The sequence below is a fragment of the Lasioglossum baleicum genome, chromosome 1, assembly GCF_051020765.1.
Source record: "Lasioglossum baleicum chromosome 1, iyLasBale1, whole genome shotgun sequence".
Classification (NCBI taxonomy): Eukaryota; Metazoa; Arthropoda; class Insecta; order Hymenoptera; family Halictidae; genus Lasioglossum; species Lasioglossum baleicum.
This window is the reverse complement of record NC_134929.1, coordinates 20,864,694-20,885,487: the sequence shown is the minus strand read 5'-3', so window position 1 is coordinate 20,885,487 and position 20,794 is coordinate 20,864,694. Positions and strand designations below refer to the sequence as shown.

Genomic DNA, 20,794 nt, shown 5'->3' with positions numbered 1-20,794 from the left:
AAAGCCTCGGTTAACGCTCGATGGTTTTTATTTCCCCGTCGAGGAAAAATTCTGTCGATGGGGAAACATCGCGGAGCATTGTGGGAAACGAACGCGAAGGGAGAAACGTTCAGAGCTTCTCGAAACCTTATAAACTTCCGGAAGGAATCGACTGTACACGATTTTTGCTTCCAGGCTCCTTCTGGCCTGTTAGGGTGAAAACAACCCCTAGAGGTTGCCGAGCGCCATTCTATTTTCCTTACACACTGGCGCGCTCGACAATATTTGATCACTTGTTTGCTGCAACACGATCTTTCCGAGAAAAATATACCGGTGTGCGTTTGAACTTTCACGTGTTCGTGGTTTTCAACACGCTGAATTAAAAATGATGAAGCCTACAGTGTGCTCCATTTTGTCTGTGTTGTGATAGATTGCCTCTAGAAAATTTCTATCGAGCTCCAATTCAATGGGTTTTTGAACTATTGTACCCGCTTTCTAGAACTGCGAATTTTTCACTAAAATTCTGTAAAAGTAATTCAATTTTTGCTGCAATCGGACATTTTAAAGCTCAGCTATTTTTTCTCAATAACATACATGTGCAAATATTGTTAACAGTACAATGTACAGCAAGAGTTAGTTACCATGCATTTACTTATTTCCGGAGAATGCTTACAATTTTTCTCCAATGAGAAATAATTGAATTTTTGTGCAATGGAACACTACAGCTCAGCTGTGTGAAAATAAAGTGTCCTTGATTCTTTGGATCCCTCGCTCATTTTTTGTTTTATTAAAAGTGCAATTAAGTCGTTAGAAAAATTTCACATACTTCGCTAACTTCTATCGTCCAAAAAAAAAAGAAATTACGAGAAATTCACATGTTAAGCTGGAGTTAGAAATTCGCCATTCCAGCCGGACACCATAATTTACCGTCGGTAGCACCAGTCCGGCAAGCTAGAAAAAGCACTCAACGAGGTCTGTGCATTCCGTAAAATCGATCTGGGGATTACGCTATAAATTTTTCAATCATACACGAGCATCGGGGCTTTGTTTGCGCCGGCTCGCGCGAAACAGTAACAAAGGGAACCGGTTGAAACGGATATTTCGCGATGGGTCCACGCGTAAATTGTAACCGGCCATTCGGTGGACGTTTCGCCATGGAAAACCCGCCACTCGACCGAGTTTTTCTCTCCGAAAACCATCCTCGTAACGTTCATTTACAGCACAGAGGTTCTCGTTGATACTACCTCTGTCTTACTCTGTTTTCGTTCCGGCGTTCCTTTGAAATCCGGATGATGTTTATGCAAATTCGCCACTTTATGCCACGATGTGTACGAAAATTGTTCTATCGTTGTTTGAAAACGTTTTTCAGTGACATAGTTCAGACATTTTTGTTGGAATTCTGGCTTAGAAGATTTTTAAACTGTCTCTTCATTTTTTTGCATATTTCCAAGTATGTAATACGAAATTTGTTTGTTTGTTTTTTATTGGTTAACTTTTCTGGTTAAAATGAGTCCGAATACGACATCGTTCGAAACAAATATTTACACGTTCAATTCACGATTTAGTAAAACCCCTATTATCCAAACCATATATCTGAATTCTCCATTATCCATCGAAGGCGATTCATATATAAAAACACGATTCATCGTACTTCTCAGTAGCGATCTAAACTGCGTCGTGTTTGGTATCATTTCAATCAGAAAAGTGTCCCGGACAATCGCAGAAGAGTTTCGCGAAGAAATTGTTAGGAACAAACGAGTTCAATGAAATGATTTAACAACAGTTTCACAAATCCAATTCCTATCGGAGATTGAACAGCGACGATTTTGATGCGAGGTGTAAAAGTAGGCTGGAGCTCCTCCGTCGTCGAGGTGTTTAATAGAAGTGTCTATATGTAGTTCAGAAGCTAGTTGCCATAACTAGACAATGGTTGGATCGGCGCGAACTTCTCGAAGAGTTGCAGAGCGAAATCAATCGTCGTGCCGACGGTTACCACTGTTCGAGGAATTGCCGTGAAAGATATTGCTCGCGAGTGAACAGGCTGGAATATAAACCCGTCGGCATATCTGCCGTTTATTTCTCAGCAATTCGAAAGATATTGCCGTCGCGAGGGTCACTGGGGAAGATCGTTGTTGGTGCGACAGAGAGACGCTGATCTTCATTGTCTATCGAACATTTCATTAGCGAGAACGGCGAGGTTCGTTCCTGGCGATCGCAATAACCTGGAGGAAGGAATAGTTAATATGAGAAATGAAATCGATCCTACAACAATGCTCGATCAATCGGCGGAAATAAACAATTAACCCTCCGTATTGCAAAATACGACGTTAATGCTGATAATTCCAAGTGAAGGCAAAGGAAACAAATTTTCTTACTTCAGTAAATGTCTCTGTAAATTTTGAAGATTCCGAATGTTGCAGATGCAATAAAACAAAAATACACTCGCTTCAAACATTATTTTAAACATACTCGCACCGACATAATGTTATTAAAAAAACATCACTGTATTCGGGAAAGCCTATGGAATCGTCCAACCCAAAATTCATCCCTGTAGCATTTACAATTTCAGCAGAAAAAGTTCTTGAATTTATAAATGTCCCTATTGTGCTTCAAGTTTCCGAAAAACCGAGCACGATGGCTGAAAACGACATTAAATTTTAATCTTTTAACAAAATCACCAATGATTTAACCGCCATTTTTCAACATTGTATGTATCTCCTATTCGCTGATGATTTAAAAATCTTCAGCATCATCTTGTCCCGGGATGATGCTTCCAGATTACAGGCAGACCTGGATCGTTTCTGCGACTGGTGTCACAGGAACGGTATGGATCTCAATATTAAGAAATGCCATATTATGCGGTCCTCTTGTCGTTCTGTATCTCTTATACATATCCTTACCGTGTTAATGACTGTATTCTCTCCTCAATAACAGAAGTTAAGCACTTAGGAATTCACTTCTCCTCTACCTTAGACTTTTCCAACCATTTTCATCACATCGTCAACTCCGCTTCAAGAATGCTCGTTTTTCCACTGATTTTCATTCAAAACATACCTACTTAGGTTGCTATGTATTACCCTTGTCCGTCCCCTGTTAGAATATGCTTCAACTATATGGTATCTGAAAAGCGTTAAGTATGAAGTCATGCTCGAGAGAGTGCAGCATAAATTTCTCAGGTTTTGTGCGTATAGGACAAACAATCCAATGTCAATCTTTGATCATGATTACTCTAAAATATTAAACATAGTCAACCTGGAAACATTATCTGATCGAAGAATAGTATCCGCGCGACCAGAGCTTTATTTTTAATTTGATAAATAATAATATAGATTGTCCCGCACTTCCGAGGCAAATCAATTTCTACGTACCTGAACGTGTTTTGGGAACGAGAGCAGGATTTCAAACAATGAAATCCAAATCCACATACGGAGTAATAAATTCTTTACACACTGTATAATAATATTGATTTTTTAAATGGCACGTTACAGGAATTCAAAAGAAAGTTACGTAAGATTATTTGTTAATATCGTACCTGTATTTGCTTAGTTTCGCGTTTGTCCCTCTTTATGTAAATTTAGGTTAGGATTTTTTTGTTATGTTCCTTTTTGTTTTTATCAGTTCTACTAAACAACTGTAAACATTTGTACAAAAGGATCTCGGGGCATATACAATCAGTGGCAATATTAAGTGGACATCCTTAAAAATCGCATAACTTTCTAAAAGTTAGTCCAAAGAACTTGAATTTTTTAAAGATGTCAGACCGACTAGTTCGCTAGAGAACAAGTGAACAAAAATTGATTAAGATTGCAATTGGTAGGAATCATACAAAATTTAAAAAATGATGTTTTGTCCACTTTTTTATCTGAGCCTGTAACGATAATTTAAAAAATGCGTTTTATAGATTTCGGTAACTTATATGCATACTGAAAATTTCATCGAAATCGGTCAACATTGCAATGACCTATATACGTTTAAAGATGAGAGCTTAAGGGTGAAAGTCGCAGATTTTTAGCCTTGCCAGGGCATTTCGCCCTTACGTGATCATCTTTAAACGTTTGTAGCTCATTGCAATGTTGACCGATTTCGATGAAATTTTCAATATGTATATAAGTTTCCGATATCTATAAAACTATACTTACAGGCTCAGATAAAAAAGTTGACAAAACATCATTTTTAAAATTTTATATGATTTCTACCAATTGCAATCTTAATAAATTTTTGTTTACTTATTCTCTACCGAACTAGCCCGTCTAACATCTTAAAAAAATTCAAGTCCTTTGGACCAATTTTCAAAAAGTTGAGCGATTTTTAAGGGTGTCCACTTAATATTGCCGCTGACTGTATAATAATAATAGTAATAATAATAATAATAATAAAACAATCACCGTGAGTCACTCGGCAAGCCACCCTCTGAGACCCTTGCTAACATTAGCCGTGTTTTTCAGACTCGCAGAGATCAGAGGTGACGAAGCAGCAGATCTGAAGGTAGCAGAACGCGCAAAGTCGAAGAGGACAGACGAAGGGGAAGCATAGGAGAGAGAGAGGATGGTGGCGCATGCTCGTCCTCGTGGTCTTGCATTCGAGGTATTGCGCACCAGGTGCAGCAGAGTTATCCACATCGTGCACCGTCTACCACGGCCGTTGACGGACTCCGTCAGCTAGACGCCGGCCGTCGGCGTCGCGACGCAGCTTCCTCGGGACACGCGCGCTAAATCTCCCTCTCTCCCTGTCAGCTCTCTCTCTGCCACGGTTGGGAGCACGTGCCGCTGCCAGTCGCGTGTCACTGCTCGCCGGCAGACAGCCTGCCAGACCATCCGCCGACTGTCATCCGAAAATCCGGCCACGGTTCGTCCATCAATTACGATTCTCGATCGGTAATCGTTGGAGGTTCGTTTAGAATTAGTGACGCGAGTGCTGGGAATTAGCAGGAAGCTAGTGAATCTCGAGAGGAAAGTGTAGAGTGAGTTGGATATAGTATTAGAAATTATTTAGGAGAAGATCGGCTTAAGAGAAGTTAGTGGAAACTGAGGAATCTCCTCGGTGCATCCGAAGATGTGCAGCGATGCAAGATTAACACTTGTCGAATGTCGAATAGGTGAAGATCGAATACCGTAAAAATTTAGATAGATCCTAATCGCTATTTAATTTTCGTAGAAATTGAAGCAAGCTCGAAGTTTATCTGAGAAAATTGACGCCTCGACGATGCTTTCCTCGACTCAAACATTATCTAAAGATAAACGTTAATAATTTTTAAAAATATATCGTATTCACACACACACACACACACGGGAAAGTCTAGAGAATTATTCCAGTGAAGAAAAAAACTTGGATACTAGGAAAATTGATGCCACAACGATGCTCTCTTCGAACATTGTTTAAACATTTAGGCATCGCTTATGTCCACGATTTTTGTGTCTGGAAATCTGGAAAAAGTTAGAGAACACTACATGATACTGCATTAATAATAACAGAAAGCGTTCCAATGAGAAAAATTGAAACTTGTGGCACGTCGAACAGGTGGTCTCATTTTCTTCGAAATTCCAGAAAGGTAGACTTCCCGATTTCATCAATTTTGAATGGTCTACGATCGCTACCACCTGTTTGTGCACTGGTATTAATGGAGACTGTATTGACTGCTGGGAATTGGTCGCAACACACAGTCTAGGCAGTGACCTATTCAAGGAAGTGTACTTCAATAGAAGAGAACAACGAAATTAAAGCCAGTGGTGAGCTGTACAGGTGAACTAGTGTTTACTCAGAGCCTGAAAACTCTAATTAGATCGCTTTCCTATTTAATACGCTTTGGATGACCTCTGGATGCTACAGACCCGACGTTAATTGCTACTACTTGTTTATAAGCTGTTTAATATTAACAAGTTGATATTAACGAGTGCTGGAACGTTTAGAGGAGGCAGTTTAAACACTGTATTCTCTGAGGGACTGCTTTGCAACGTGAACGAAAAACGATTGGGTATAAAGGATTCATGCTTGTGGGTTACATGGGTGGACAGATTGGTTTTTCCAAGGATTTGCTGCGTTTGTACCATGGGAAATTAACTATTTCATCAGTGCGATCGCTTTAAACTACTAATTACTACTAGCTTTGTAACTGTCTACGTCGACTATTAAAAAATTAAAGAAGGTGATTTGAAAACTGAAAGGAAGTGAATGAAGATACAAAATAGAAGCTTTAAACTGTCTCTAATTCGCTTCTAGTTGTTGGTACTTTCCAACATCAGCAAAAAATTCGAGAAAATTGAGGAATCCAATTTAAACACAGTGAACCTTCCACGGGAGGGTACTTCAAAGTGCAAAGAATCGATAGATACACGAAATTGAAGCTAACGGGAAGCTAAACAGGTGAGCAAACAGTTTCCTCGAAAATCAAACAACCTAAAATGTCACAAAATTCGCCCAGTTCCCAATCTCATTCGTTTTGAATCGTTCCTAATCGTCGCAAACTAAAAATCGTTACTGCCCATTTGCGCACTAATTGAAAATCAACAAATTTAATCAACGTCGAAACAGTTAAAACTCTGAAAAAATCCCTTAACTTTCTAAATCGAACATCGATTCGCTATCGTCAAAAACGCAAACCATATTCGACAAGAGCCTAATCAACCGAAGCACTAAAAAATTCGCTAATTTTCCAATTTCCTCCAGCTAGTCTAAAATTACCAAACATCGTGTCACCATTTCGAAAAAGGATCAACAGAAAACACCTTGCGAGGTGAACTCTCCAGTCGACCGTGCCTCGCTGTAACCAAAAACCGATCCGGATCGAATCCGTCTGATCGACTGATTGACTCCAAGCACGAGTGGATCTCGAATCTATAGATCACCTGAATCGCCCAGTCAGCGAGCTCAGACGGATTGCGAGGCGAGTGAAGTTTCGAAACTCGTTTCCGGAAGCTATTAAGCGGTGATTATAGGAGAGCAGTTCGCAGGAGGCTTTTCTTCTGTAGAACGAACGAACGAACGAACGAGGATCTTTGGGTTCGCGAGAGTCTGCTCAGGTCGGGAAGTTGACACAGTTCCGAGGCTGGCAAAATTATCTCTGACAGTTCCGTCGTCAAATCGTGACAGGAACGTCTTCTCCTTCGACTCTGGCCACTTGGACATTTGGTGGCGTTCAGGATCCAAGTGGTTGATCTTGGTCCATTGAAGTAAAACAATCTCTAACTCCATCGCGGAACTCGAGGTCCGAGTGCTCGACCTTGATCCTCTAGTCTCCACATGCTTTAAGCTCATCAAGGAATCGTAATGATAATTGGAAGATCAGAAAAGCGAATGGAACGAGTTAAGAGAGGATTTTCTTCAGGATGGAGTCTTGGGGACGTCGAGTGAATGTCGAAGGATACTGAATCTGGTTATCCTGAGGTCTCTAAATTCGCCGATCCTTTATCTGGGGTCTCAGTGAGCGTTATAGTTGAAGGACAACGAATCCGGTTACGTTCTCGCCTCTAAATTCAATGACCCTCCCCGGGCGTCGTTCGACGGTGCAATAAGGAGGCAAGAAGATTGACTGGCGTTTTTAGCAGGCCGTGTTTGAAGACAGAGGCAATCAAGAAGGTCGTTAAGGACACGCGAGGATCGAAGGTCCGCTTTAATACCTCCCGTATACATGAATTCTAGCTGGGATCACGGCACAGAAGGATTCTTCGAGGATTAACCGCGACCCTCGCTTCGAGGGCGAAGGGATCTTAAGGGATATCGCCCAGAGGATTCGCGACGCAGGTCTCCGACCGGATAAGAATACGCGGCAGGGAATAATCGCAGAAGATAAATACATCCTTTGAGAGTCGGCGCAGGTTCGCGCTGATCCGTGCTGGGAATCCTGTTGCTCTAATTAACGAGGCCTTGTGGAGCGGACACTGGACTGCTGATGTCGTGGTGTGTCGGAGCCCTTGTGAACAATAGGGGACAGGCTGGACATCAACGTTGCGGAGGAAGCTTGATATAATTAGTGGGGATTAACGGTTCAAGATTCTGGCATTAGTGGACACTGTTCTTCGAGGATAGAGTTGGTCTAATTGAGATCGTGATTTATCGCGTGATCTGCTTGAGTGCTTTGGATCGCGGAGAGATTTTGGTTTAGGGGATGATGTCTTATAATCAGGAGACACCCTGAAATTGGATACTGCACAGGGAAATAAATCTAATTAGCAAGAATTAACATTGTACTCGAAAAAAATATTTATGGGAACATAAAAAATATTGATGTTGGAATCCTGATGAACTACAGAAGATACTCTGGTCATAGGGATCGTACAACAGGACAACAAATATTAGATAAATGCTTGAAGTAACATTGTGGCTTATCAAGTGACGCGGTAAGTCGTTTAACGTTGGAGTCCTGATAAATGGTAGGATACCTGCACCATAGAGATCGTGCAGGCTAACGGATATAATTAATGAGGATCAACCTTACGTCATAAGGATTCGAGAAAAACCAGGTTGGACATTGTTCTTATACGTTCTCGAGGAGCTAGCTGTTCTAATTAACATCGTGACTTGTGACTTGACCTACTCGGGCATTCAGCTGGATGTTGGAATGCTGATAAACGATAGGAGACATCGTGGATAAAGCAGCAAGGATTAACACTGTATCTCTTAACAATAATGAAATTTTTCAGCGAACCCAGCTACTTCGATTAATAGTAGCACGTCATCAAGAGTAAACACTAAGTAAACCAGTCTATGTTGACAGGTTGGTTCCTGTGGGCTCTTCGTAAACAGTAGGAGACACTCTGAGCCTAGGTACCGTTGGAGGACACCCAGATACAATTAGCTAAAATTAACACTGCAGGATTCAAGAAAGCTATTGCTAAAAATTCGACGTCGAAGAATACTGCTTACGGTTTATAGGACCTACGAGAACGCTAGCTGGTTTAATTAATATTGTGGGATCCTCAGGATCAATTCTCAATGACTGTAATTAGCAGTGTGGACACCTTGCTCTCAGAAATTACACAAAACACCGGGTAAAACTGAACAGTAACAGTGACAAAAAGCATTGCTACAATTTCTATCCCCTAATTCCCGCACACCCATCAGCATCGTTATCCTAATTAGCACCGTGGCTTGTAAAGCGCCTCTTCTAGATATCAAACTTACAGTGTAAGAAGTGAACACCGGACGATATGTGAAACTCGTAAACCATCTGAAAAAGATTACCAACTACAGGCGCAACAACGAGCGAAAGAGTTTCAAGAACAATTGGCCTGCGGTCCATTTCCAGTAAACACCCTCGGAGGTCCGCGCGAGCTTTTACGACGGTTTAAAAGCCGTCCAGGGCCCTCGGTAGCCGAGTTGAATAATAATTCTTGCAGCGGCGAGTCGCGCTGGAAGTTTAGTTCGTCTGGTTTTTGTTTCTCCCGTGGGAAAAGTGAGAGCCGTCTGCTCGTCGGACAGTGTGGATCATGAACGTCGAAATGATGGCCTGGCTGCAGGACAACGAGACGTTCGTGGACAGTGACAATTACGTGGTGAAGGCGTTGAACTATATTAATAAGCTGAACGATTCGCGCACCGCGAAGGCTTTCAAGTGTTACGAGCTGCAGCAACGCGAAGAGCTGGAATTGCCCCTCGGGGCGGACGCGGGGAAGGAGCAACAGGGTTGCGAAATTAGCTGGGACTCGTTGCTCTGCTGGCCGAGAACGCCGCCGGGAACGATGGCGACGCTACCGTGCCTCGAAGAGCTGAACGGCATCCGGTACGACAGCACACGTGAGTAACGACATTATGCATGCATGCGGCGTTAGCTTGCGCATCAGCGAATTTATTCGCCCCTTTTTTCCTCTCTCCCCCGTTCGGGTACATTGCGCCGCTAGACGCCGCGACGGTGTGCAGTAGTGCCTCGATATTCGTGCAAGAGATGTGCACGATATTTGCCTCCACTATTATGGGTTGCGCTTTTTAAATTTGTTCGTATTTTTCCCTCTCTCAGTAGTGTACACTGCGTCACTACACGCTGAGCCAGTGTACAGTACTGTCTCGAAACTTGTGCAAGACATGTGCACGATATTTACCTCCAGTATTATGGCTCGTGTCCTTTGAGGAGCCTAGAAATTCATTCAGCAAATTTGTTCGCCTTTTTTTCTCTCTCAGTGGTGTACAGTGCGCCACTAGACGCTGAGCCAGTGTACAGTACTGTCTCGATACTTGTGCAAGATATGTGCACGATATTTACCCTCATTATTATGGGTCGTGTCCTTCGAGGGGCATAGAAGTTCATTCAGCAAATTTGTTCGTCTTTTTTTCCACTTTCAGTGTACGGTAGTGCCTCGATATTTGTGCAAGAGATGTGCACGATATTTACCCTCATTATTATGGGTCGTGTCCTTCGAGGGGCATAGAAGTTCATTCAGCAAATTTGTTCGTCTTTTTTTCCACTTTCAGTGTACGGTAGTGCCTCGATATTTGTGCAAGAGATGTGCACGATATTTACCCTCATTATTATGGGTCGTGTCCTTCGAGGGGCATAGAAGTTCATTCAGCAAATTTGTTCGTCTTTTTTTCCACATTCAGTGTACGGTAGTGCCTCGATATTTGTGCAAGAGATGTGCACGATATTTACCCTCATTATTATGGGTCGTGTCCTTCGAAGGACATAGAAGTTCATTCAGCAAATTTGTTCGTCTTTTTTTCCACTTTCAGTGTACGGTAGTGCCTCGATATTTGTGCAAGAGATGTGCACGAAGTGTGAGAAGCCCCGAAGTTTGCTCCACGAGAAATGTGATACTAATTCCATGACAAAGGTTTCCTGTGTTTAATTATTTCTTCACGAGATCCATTCGCACCAATCGCAGCACCGTAGAACGCACACAACACGGAAACATTTCACGTGCAGCTGCTCGACACGCTACCCGACCGACATTTACTGTCAGAGTATTCCCTTTAAGTACAGGAACCGTGCAACTTTCAGCGAAGCTGGCTATTCATTAACTGCACGCGTAATTAGTCCATAATGTGGGCGTTGGCGGATTCCCCTTGAAATTCCCTGGTATTCGTTACCGTGTAAACACATTTTTTTCATATCTCGACGAGTGTAAACGTAATCGTCGTGGTCAAACATGGTGTGGCCAAACATTCACAGAAGAATTTGGATCCCATTAAATTTTAGAAATAATTAACAAGTTCCTTTTTGCACGGTGCATTTGAATGAATTTTTACAAAGATTTGAAGATTGTTATTGCTAATTAATTACTACTTCAAATAAAATTGAAAGCACGAGAATATCCAAATGTATTTCAAGTTTCTCCGGTTATGGTTTCCATAGCATGTTGAATTTTAAATGGGTCGCAGAAGGTGCAATTAGCCTGCTACAGCCCCCGAGGGCTGCTTCCTAGCAAGCTGTTCGTCATCGAGGTCGCATTATTCACCGTAGGCAAATATTTGCTTATACTTCAGGAATATCGTGTACAATGTTACAGCACTGGAGCCAACAACCCTAATCGCATTGTAACAATGAACGGCTACGGACCTTATGCATTTACAAACTTCCGAATGGTCCGCCGCGGAGAAAGTTCAGTAGAATTTAACGAGTTGCTTTTTATTTCGTGCACGGCGGAGTGAATAATAGAGTTAACGACCCTGTCTGGTTTTAATGAGCAAAGCATCGAGCAATGAGATTCTACGATTTCATAAACATCGGGGATCTATTATAAATGTTACATTATTAATACGAAACAACGTCGCGTCGTCACGGAAAACACAGCTTCGCACGAAGACCATTAATTGAACATTTTTGCTTTGACAGAAAATCTTTGATGAAAAATTAGAATATTAAAATAATATTAGAAGATCGTTCGAGATCTTCATATTTTAATTTTCTATGTTTCGGTGGTCATTTTCTATTTTTCATTTCAACGATGGTTCCCATTGTCGGCGATCGACGATTCGCCTTCCGTTTCATTACTTTCCACGAACCCGGGACAATGAGAATTACTCAGCCGTCGGAAAAAGTGCATTGAGCGATTGAGAAACTATTTCGACGAACGTGTTGAGCTATGAGGCAATTTCGTTCCTGTTGCAATAATCATTTCGTTCTTAGCTGGGGCAATGGCGCAGTCAGGATTTAATCTTGAACAGATGAAATTTTGTGGCCTGGTGCAAGAATTGCCAATGTACATATGCACTTCATAAATACTGACATTCTTTTTTGTGTCAGGCCACAGAAAGTTTTTTAATGCACATTAAATAACATCATCGAAATCGGAGAGGAAGCAGCTGTTCTGCAATTTGACAAATTTTCCAGTGTTCTATTTCCTTTCTCTTGGGGGGCAAGCCCTCTGCCCCCTCCCCTGATTGCATCACTGAGCTGAGGTAATTGTTATTATAATAATAAATATTATTGATTATTTGATGCCGCGGACCTCGGGTTACATTTTAATTAACAACGATCGTTCTATTAATCGATTGTTAATTACAACAAGCCAGACAGACTTTATATACATATAATAATAATAATATACATATAATATAATTATATGGTGTCCCAGCTAACTTGACCACCTTGAATATCTTTGTTGTTTCTAAAGTTACGTAAAATGGCTGAAGGACAAAGTTGAATGGTAAAATGGGGGGCTCATACGATACCAAAAAATTTTGTTTTTATGTAATTTTGTTTAGAGATATGAATTTTCATTTTTCATCAGAAGATTCATTTTTTAAAATGGAATGACGTACTTTTTAATACATCAATCGATGCAGCTGGACATTCGTTATAAAAAGGTACAGGAGATATTTCAATTAAAATAATTCTAAAACACAATTACGCTCGTACTAAGACGTTACACTAGTAAATAAACGAATTATTTAAATAGAAATATCTCCTGAACTTGTCGACATACATACGTCAGTACCTTTTTATAACGAATGTCCAGCTGCATCGATTGACGTATTAAAAAATACCTCATTCCATTAAAAAGAATGAAGGTGACCTTCATATCTCTAAAAAGATACATAAAAACTAAAATTTTTTGGTATCGTATGAGCCCCATTTTACCATTCAACTCTGTCCTTCAGACATTTAACGTACCTTTAAAAACAACAAAGATATTCAAGGTGGTCAAGTTAGCTGGGACACCCTGTATAAAGTATTGAAGTATTATTAATTAATTTTATATTAAAGTATTATATATAAAAAATATTTCACTAATATAAATGTAAGACTATTTACAAAATGGCGGTCGGAAGAATTTATTCCTCGATGACCGCGCGACATTAATCCGTAAATAAAAACCGTAAAGAAAAATTGTGAACGACTCGAGAGAGATTACTATCGCCATGTAACGCTATAGAAAATGGTGGCCAAAAGAACTATTGTTCAATGACCGTTGATACATTAAATACATTCACGATTGTGAATGGTTAAAATTACGGAGACAAATTCTGGAGAGATACGATCTAAAAATGGGGACTGGAAGAATTAGCAGGCTCGAAAAGAGAAATGGCTCCCGGTGAGATCAAAGTCGAGGATCCCGTGCCATTTGATCTGTAATGAGAAATGGAAGTTTCGGAATCCCGGTTGTGGATCTTATTCTGCGGGGAACGAGACTCGACGAGACGTTTAAGCGGAGATTCTGAACGGGCGAATTTAATTAAACGATCGCTGTCATTTGTTCCCTTCGAACGACGAGCGTGCCAGATGGCTCTATCTGTCTGAAAAATCTTGGTAACGTTTCAGTTTATCTGGTACCGTGCGATTTCATCTGTGCCCGGTATTCCATGAAATTGAAAAACAACCTGGTCGAGAGATTTCTATCGAGACCTGTATCGACGTTTATCAACGCCTCGTAATAAATGTCGTCCCCGTAAATAAAATGGTAAAATGGAGACCGTTGAAATTGTAATGGAAATCTTGGAAATGATGCGCGTCGGGAACGGTGTCGCATTAACATGCTACGCTCCTGCTTTGCTTGCTACTTGTTAGCATAATTGTAGGGTCTCTCTGCTTCGTTCCCGTTTTACCTATTATTATTATTATTATTATTATTATTACCGTTATGCAGATCGAAGAGTGAACGCTATTACATAAATGGAGTAAAGCTGCTGGTAATATTAGAAAGATGTACAGCAGAGAGATGTTTAAACAAGTAATTGAAATAATAGGTTCAATTGCTTCTGATTTATTTTAGAATAGTCCGAGTAAATTAGTTTCGTACATGTTGAAACATTCGAAACGAATTTCTGAGCTTTAATCTATGTAAATTAATTTGCACAGATACTATTTAAACAGAAATTAATTTAACATATTTCTAGAAAATACCTCGGGGAAATTATGAAATCAATTTTATAGAGATAATCTAAGTAAATTAATTTCGTGAGATACACTGTTAAATAGAAATTAATTTGTTAGATTGAACATATACGTGGAGCAAAATGAGATTGGTTTGCAACAATAATCCGGCAAATATAATTTTCAAAGCTGCGGTTAGTTCGGAATCATTATACGTGAATTATGTAGAGCAGGGCGCCCTCCAAGAATGTCATGTCGGTTTTTGAATTTATTATTACATTTTTCAATGAATCTATTTAAAAGCAAGTTTGAAGGTTCAACAAAAATGATTTTATTAAAGCTTAAATATTTAGACCGACCTCCGCCGTGAATTATGATACTAATTTGCACATTCACTTTGCACATTCATTTTATACTCGCACATATTCGCACCCATGTGTACGCATTCTTCCCTTCCCCTATTTTATGCTCTCACATTTCACTGAAATTGTTCACTCTCATTAATTCGTACACTCATAAATACGTATCTAGCACACAGTCACGCGTGTCAGTACACTCGTACGTGCAAACAATCATATTTATTTCTAAAGTAATCCTATAATCGACAGCGCGATAATTATTAAACGCCGTGCGTGCAGAGGACGCGTCGAAACTATAGATCATTCTTGCACCCGGCCGAATAACATCTACAAATCGCACAACAGCTCCGTCAAAGGTTGAAATCTGCTGCACTCTGTTGAAAGTATTTCATTGAATTACCAAATGGTTGAAATAAAACCACGTGCAGCGCCGCGCCGACTGGGAAAAAACAGCTACAAATTATAAAAGCGCAGATCCCGCGCGAGAAAACGTATGAAACGCATGAATAAATCATTTCCGCGTCAGAGGGAAAAGCTTTCTCGTTTTTCGGCTGGGTGGTTTTTTCGCGCGGAGTTCATAATTTTTGCGATGCTGTATTAGATGTCACGCGTCTCCCACTCTACCATCTCCTTCTACGGCGCTGTTCCCCCACTCCACGTCCCGGTCACGTGACTAATTCTCTAGTGGCAGAGAGAAGGTAACTTTCTCCCCTCGATTCGGTTCTAGTCGACGCATGTCACATATTTTCATTCTCGAGATATTGCTGTTTGAAGTTTCGATCACTAATTGCTCTGACATAGGACATCGGTTAAATTGCATTATTTTTTTGAGCCTTTCGAATTTATTTTCATGACTTTTTTCCTTGTAAAGACGTAAATTTTTTGAAGTTATGACATGCGGCCTTTTTCCTGGCAACCGTAGAAACTGAATGTCGATACGCGAGTGTTCCATTTCAATCATTCTACGTGGATACTTCTTGTTTCCGGACAGAGGAACAAGTTCGCGCTGCAGCCTCCCGCGAGATCGATCGGCAGAAGATTTTACAAGTGCCTTGTTCCAAGTTCGTTCTCCGTCAAACTATTTGGCGACCACTCCGCGTAAGACGTTTCAAATATATTCGAGTCGAAATTCCTTTCGCTCGAGCTTCATTGTCCGGGAAATCGACACTGGAAGTTCGGAGACGCTCCCGGTATTGCGTGCACGAACACTGTCTGTTCATTATTCACCGGTCCCACTTGGCCCTGACCGCGGCAAATGGTGCCACGTACAGTAACGCGTCGATTTACGGGAAAAATTCGACACCGAAGTGTCATTTGCAACGGGCACAGACATTAATTCTCATCGCGATTGAACGTTAAAACGGATATAACTTTGTTATTTGGTATTATTTTTCGTGATGCCTTTATCAGTATACGCGCGACACTTTCCCGATTAAAACGATATCAAACACGATACAGTTTGGTTCGTATTTATTCGTTTAATCCATGATTTTGTGGAACGTCTGGTATCCGAACTGGTCAGCGGAGCATGTGTGTTCTGATTTATACCTGAGAAACGCAGGACCAATTTCGATGCAATTTTACAGCAACAGTCTTAAGAGTATTGTCTATCTCTCGACGAAACGGATTTTTTATTTGTACATTCTTTCTTTATCTTATAAACAAAAGAACGTACTTGTCGGTCAAGCTAATATCGCCGCCTGAATGTAAGAACTAGGTAACTTGAAATTTGGACATTTTTAGTTATCTACTTCGTATTAAAGAAGAAATCAAGTAGAATTTAATGTAAAAACTGGGTGTGTGATCAATCAAAGTAATCTACGACATCTAGTGAACAGTGTTCACTGTAGATAAAAAATAAATACAGACTTCTATTTATGTTAAGTTAAGTAACTTACTTAAGTAAGTCAAGTTAAGAATTGTAATTTACCTAGTTCTTGCATTCAGGCGGCGATATGATCTACTAACCGATAAATGGGTAGTATCAACGGTGTCAATCGAATCGGGAAAATGTGACGAATATGTTGCTAAAAGTTTCATGAAAAACTAATTGTGCATACAACATTAATAAATTTCAGAATCGTTGCATGAAGCAACATTATCAGAGTGTTAACGATGATTTTCAAGTACGACGATTAATGAAAAATTTTAGTCAACGCGTCGAGCAACTCGCGAGAGGGGGTCTGTAATTCCGGGTTCGGTTCCAGCGTGGTGGAAACGAAAGACGTAAAAGAAGCGCACGGGATAACAGCTCCGGGAGAGCTTTTACATTTTTTTCTGTTCGCTCGTTCTCCTCTTTCTCGGCGCAGTCCGTCTTCGCTGAACGGCTGGGAGAATCGATATCTGGAATTTCCTCGTGGCTCGTAAACGCCGGCACGTCTCTCTGACGCGCGAGTAGCTTCCGCTTTAATGATCCTCCCGCGTCGAGGAATCTGTAAAACGGGCTTGCACACGTTCCCGTCCATCGCAGGAATATCGGATCGCGATTTCCACAGGCTCGGAATCAGGTGTTACCGCGTGTATCAGATGCGACGGTGCATCTATGCACACATTCGTTTCTCGTCGTGCGACGCGACGCCTTGCATCCATCGGGCTCGGTCAATCCGTTCGTTTCAGTCGCATTCAAAATAATCAAGCATGTAGTTCCTCAGCTCTATTGATTACCTATTTTGTATCGGACACTATCAATTTTTCTGTGCGATCCCCACTTGTTCTTCTATTTTCTCGCATATTTTGTGCTCCTTGTTAGACTATATTAATTTACAACAAATTAGTCTTTTAGTTCTATTGATTATCTGTTTTATTTTCACGTCACACATTACTAGGACCAATGTAGCCTAATAGAAAATTACTGTACATGCAAGCAGTAGAATCAGCCAATCATGCTCAGACGCGGCGTATTGCACGTCTGAAAGATTATATTGAGATTTAAAGATGCGTTCATGGGGAATTATTCAATGAAATTATTTAGAACAATGGTCCCCAATGATGCTCTACTGTCGACTCTTTTTGTAACTGTGAGTTCCATCTCGATCTGGATTTTCGTGGAGGAATCAGCTGACGATTTTCGATTATAGATTCTTCTCTCTTAGTCCGTGTGTACGCATTGCAAACAATCGAGTTACAACGGTTAATTAGTCGATTATCGATTCCCTTCTGCCTTTATTTGCTATGCGGGATTGTCGAGTCAGCCTATTTCTGGTTACATGGGGGTGGGGGGGGGGGGGGATTCAACTGAATAGAAAGTAAGGTTTGAAGTTTCGATGAAATAGCATTATAATATTCGCTGATGCAGATTGTCAGTGATTTTTATTTTGGTCGTGAAGCATAAATCTCTTCGATAATCGGGTTTAACAGCACTGCATGACAAACATTAACCTCAATTTCTTAATATTTTTATTACCGTACATTTTGAAATATTTTATTGCTGCCATCGTACTTCAATTTCTTCGTTTATCATCTTCATTGAAAATATTCGAAACCGTCTGGTAATTTCAAATATTAATTTTTACAAAAATTCTAATGTAAATGTAATGTTATTCGATACTGTCAAATGTCGAAATATTTTATTTAAAAAGAGACTCGAAATATTTTTTACATATTCACTGTACGTCAAAAATTGATGGAATTCGAAAAAAGTCTCGTGAAAGAAACCGGAACACAATAACATTCGAATTATCCTCCGGATAGAACGTCATGTATACGGACACGAAAAAAAAGAGAAACTCACAAATCATGTATTGTTGCGAGCCACCGAGGAAAAAATACGGGGTAAAATAGTAACAATGGTTTCGGCCCGGCGAATGAAAAAGTTAGCCGCACCCGGGTCAGCGTTCCAGCAATTTTTCCCCTTATCAAACACGAAACGTAATACAGCCGGGACCCAATCGCGTCGAACATTGTTACAGGTTCCCCACGAACGGTGATCGGCGGCCGGAGTGTTAATTGGACATATTCATTTGGAAAGCAAGGGGCGGGGAACGGGGAACAGGGAGAGAGCGAGAGAGAGAGAGAGAGGATAGTAGTGGTAGCAAATAAAACCGCAATTGTTCGGTGACGGGGGTTTGTTATTGCGGCGCGGGATCGTGGAATTAATTAGCGAACGAGCGACGCGTGTCGCCGGTGCTAATGGTTCCCAAATCCCTTCGTGAATATTCATTTTAAAGATGTCGGCGACGGTGCAACCTAATTCGATGTTAAACAACGAGGACCAATTGCGAGTGGGTACTGTTTTAATTAATTTGCCAATGGAAAATTCTGCGTGGAGCTTTTTTCCCACTGCAAAGCTGTTTGAAAGCGGAACAAACCCCTTTTCCGATTGCAGTGTTGTTTGAATTTGACGGTACAATAACGTTTCATCGGCGTAGAATGTAGGGGCGTGTTGGTATTAATGACAAAAGGCTTTTCTTTCTAATGGATATTTTTGTGTATCGTTTACTGGTATATTCGCGACGTTATCCTGATTGGAAAGAATTCCCGCACGATACTATTTGAATTATGTTTACTTCGTTTAATTCACGATGTGGTGGAGAATATGAAAATATACAGTGACTCGGATTAATATTCGGACGCTTAAAAGAAAAACGATAACTTTAAATATTATACTATACGATTTGAACTTTTTTGGAAAGCTAGAGCAATTAGTTTACTACAGGATGTGAAAAGAAATTTTTTCAAAAGTTGCAACTTATCGGAATTGTAGGAAAAATACTAAAAATTGCATTTAACATCTTTTTTATACGAGTCTATTTTGAAAATTTAAAAAATACGTTTTGTATATCTGTGTGAATTATATGCACTGTGAAAGTTTTAACGAAATGGGTTGATGCGGGAAAAAACGACAGGCATTGTAAGATGTAAGAATCCTTAGATTTATTGTAGTTGGAAGCCGAAAATCGTGATATTCTGCAATTTTGTACCATCTTTAAACGTTTGTAGCTCATTGCAACGTCGACCGGTTTTGCCGAAATTTTCAGAATACGTTTAATTCACACAGATCTACAAAACGTATTTTTTCAATTTTCAACATAGGCCCACACAAAAAAGTTCTAAAATGCAACTTTTAGTATTTTTTTTCTACAATTCCGATCAATTGCAATTTTTGAAAAAATTTCTTTTCACATCCTGTAGCAAACTAATTGCTCTAGCTTCCAAAAAACGTTCAAATCGTATAGTACAATATTAAAAAAGTTATCGTCTTTTTTAGAGCGTCCGAATATTAATTCGAGTCACTGTATGAAATGAGAATGAGAATTTATTGTGCAAATATTATGTTTGGATAATCGAGATTCTACAAATGTGTTCCGAACTGTCACGTGGGCACTCGTTTTACTGAAAAAAGCGTCACGAAAATGTCAGCACGTGTTTCGTAAGTATATATTTCATCGTCGTCATTGAAGAGACATTGTATGTGAACTGGAATTTCACAGAACTAGAATAATTGCTCGGTCTGACCTTTGCCGAAATTAGCAGAGTAGTTGGTCGCATGATCCGCTGATATTTACCTTGACATCCTGGCGAACTCGTTCATGAGTACGCAATGCGTTTAAGGGAGCCGATGACGCATAAGAAAAATAACAAGGCGTCGTTCGAAATTGAGCAACGGCTATACATATACAGGTTGTCGGGTCTGCGGAACACATTTTCCCCGCCTCTCTCTCTCTCTGGCGTTCATTAGAAAAAGGAAACGTCGTTCGATCGAGGTACCAATACATCAGCTTCTGTGTAACTCGATATTAACAGCAAATTCAATACCGTGCATTGAGCGGCGCAATAATGGTCGCGTTACCGTTCAGATGCACTGGGTGGCACCTTTCCAACTGCACCTTATTATAGCAAAACATACAATACCGCACTTGAAATATCTCGGCGACACATGAACCAATATTGGCTACGTAGAAACACATTTTTCCATTTTTATTAACTACAATAAGGCTGCATATTTAACCTTTTTCGTAATTTTATAATAAGTTACAAATAATTACAATTCTTAAAATTTTGTATGAAATTTTATATCGTCACTATAAAATGTTTAACCTACTCGGTTTCGTCATAAATGTGCATAAAATGCGCAGACAAGTATAATACTTATAAAATATGGATGTAGCCACTGGCTACACTCAGCTTGTCACGCAAATTAGCAACATATGATGGTATAAAATATAGATATTGTAAATTCATACCACACTCTACTCTTTTACAAATCTGATCTTTT

At 40.2% G+C, this 20,794-nt stretch overlaps 1 protein-coding gene across 2 annotated transcripts in view; it reads left to right on the top strand.

Moving 5' to 3' along the window:
• Dh44-r1 (Diuretic hormone 44 receptor 1) overlaps positions 1 to 20,794 on the top strand; it is a 107,225-nt gene that overhangs the window by 14,329 nt on the left and 72,102 nt on the right. For both annotated transcript variants that reach the window (XM_076442304.1, XM_076442236.1), the window contains exon 2: positions 4,425 to 9,708. In XM_076442304.1, coding sequence (XP_076298419.1) covers positions 9,402 to 9,708 — 307 coding nt within the window. In that variant the 5' untranslated portion in view covers positions 4,425 to 9,401. The remainder of the gene's footprint in view (positions 1 to 4,424; positions 9,709 to 20,794) is intronic.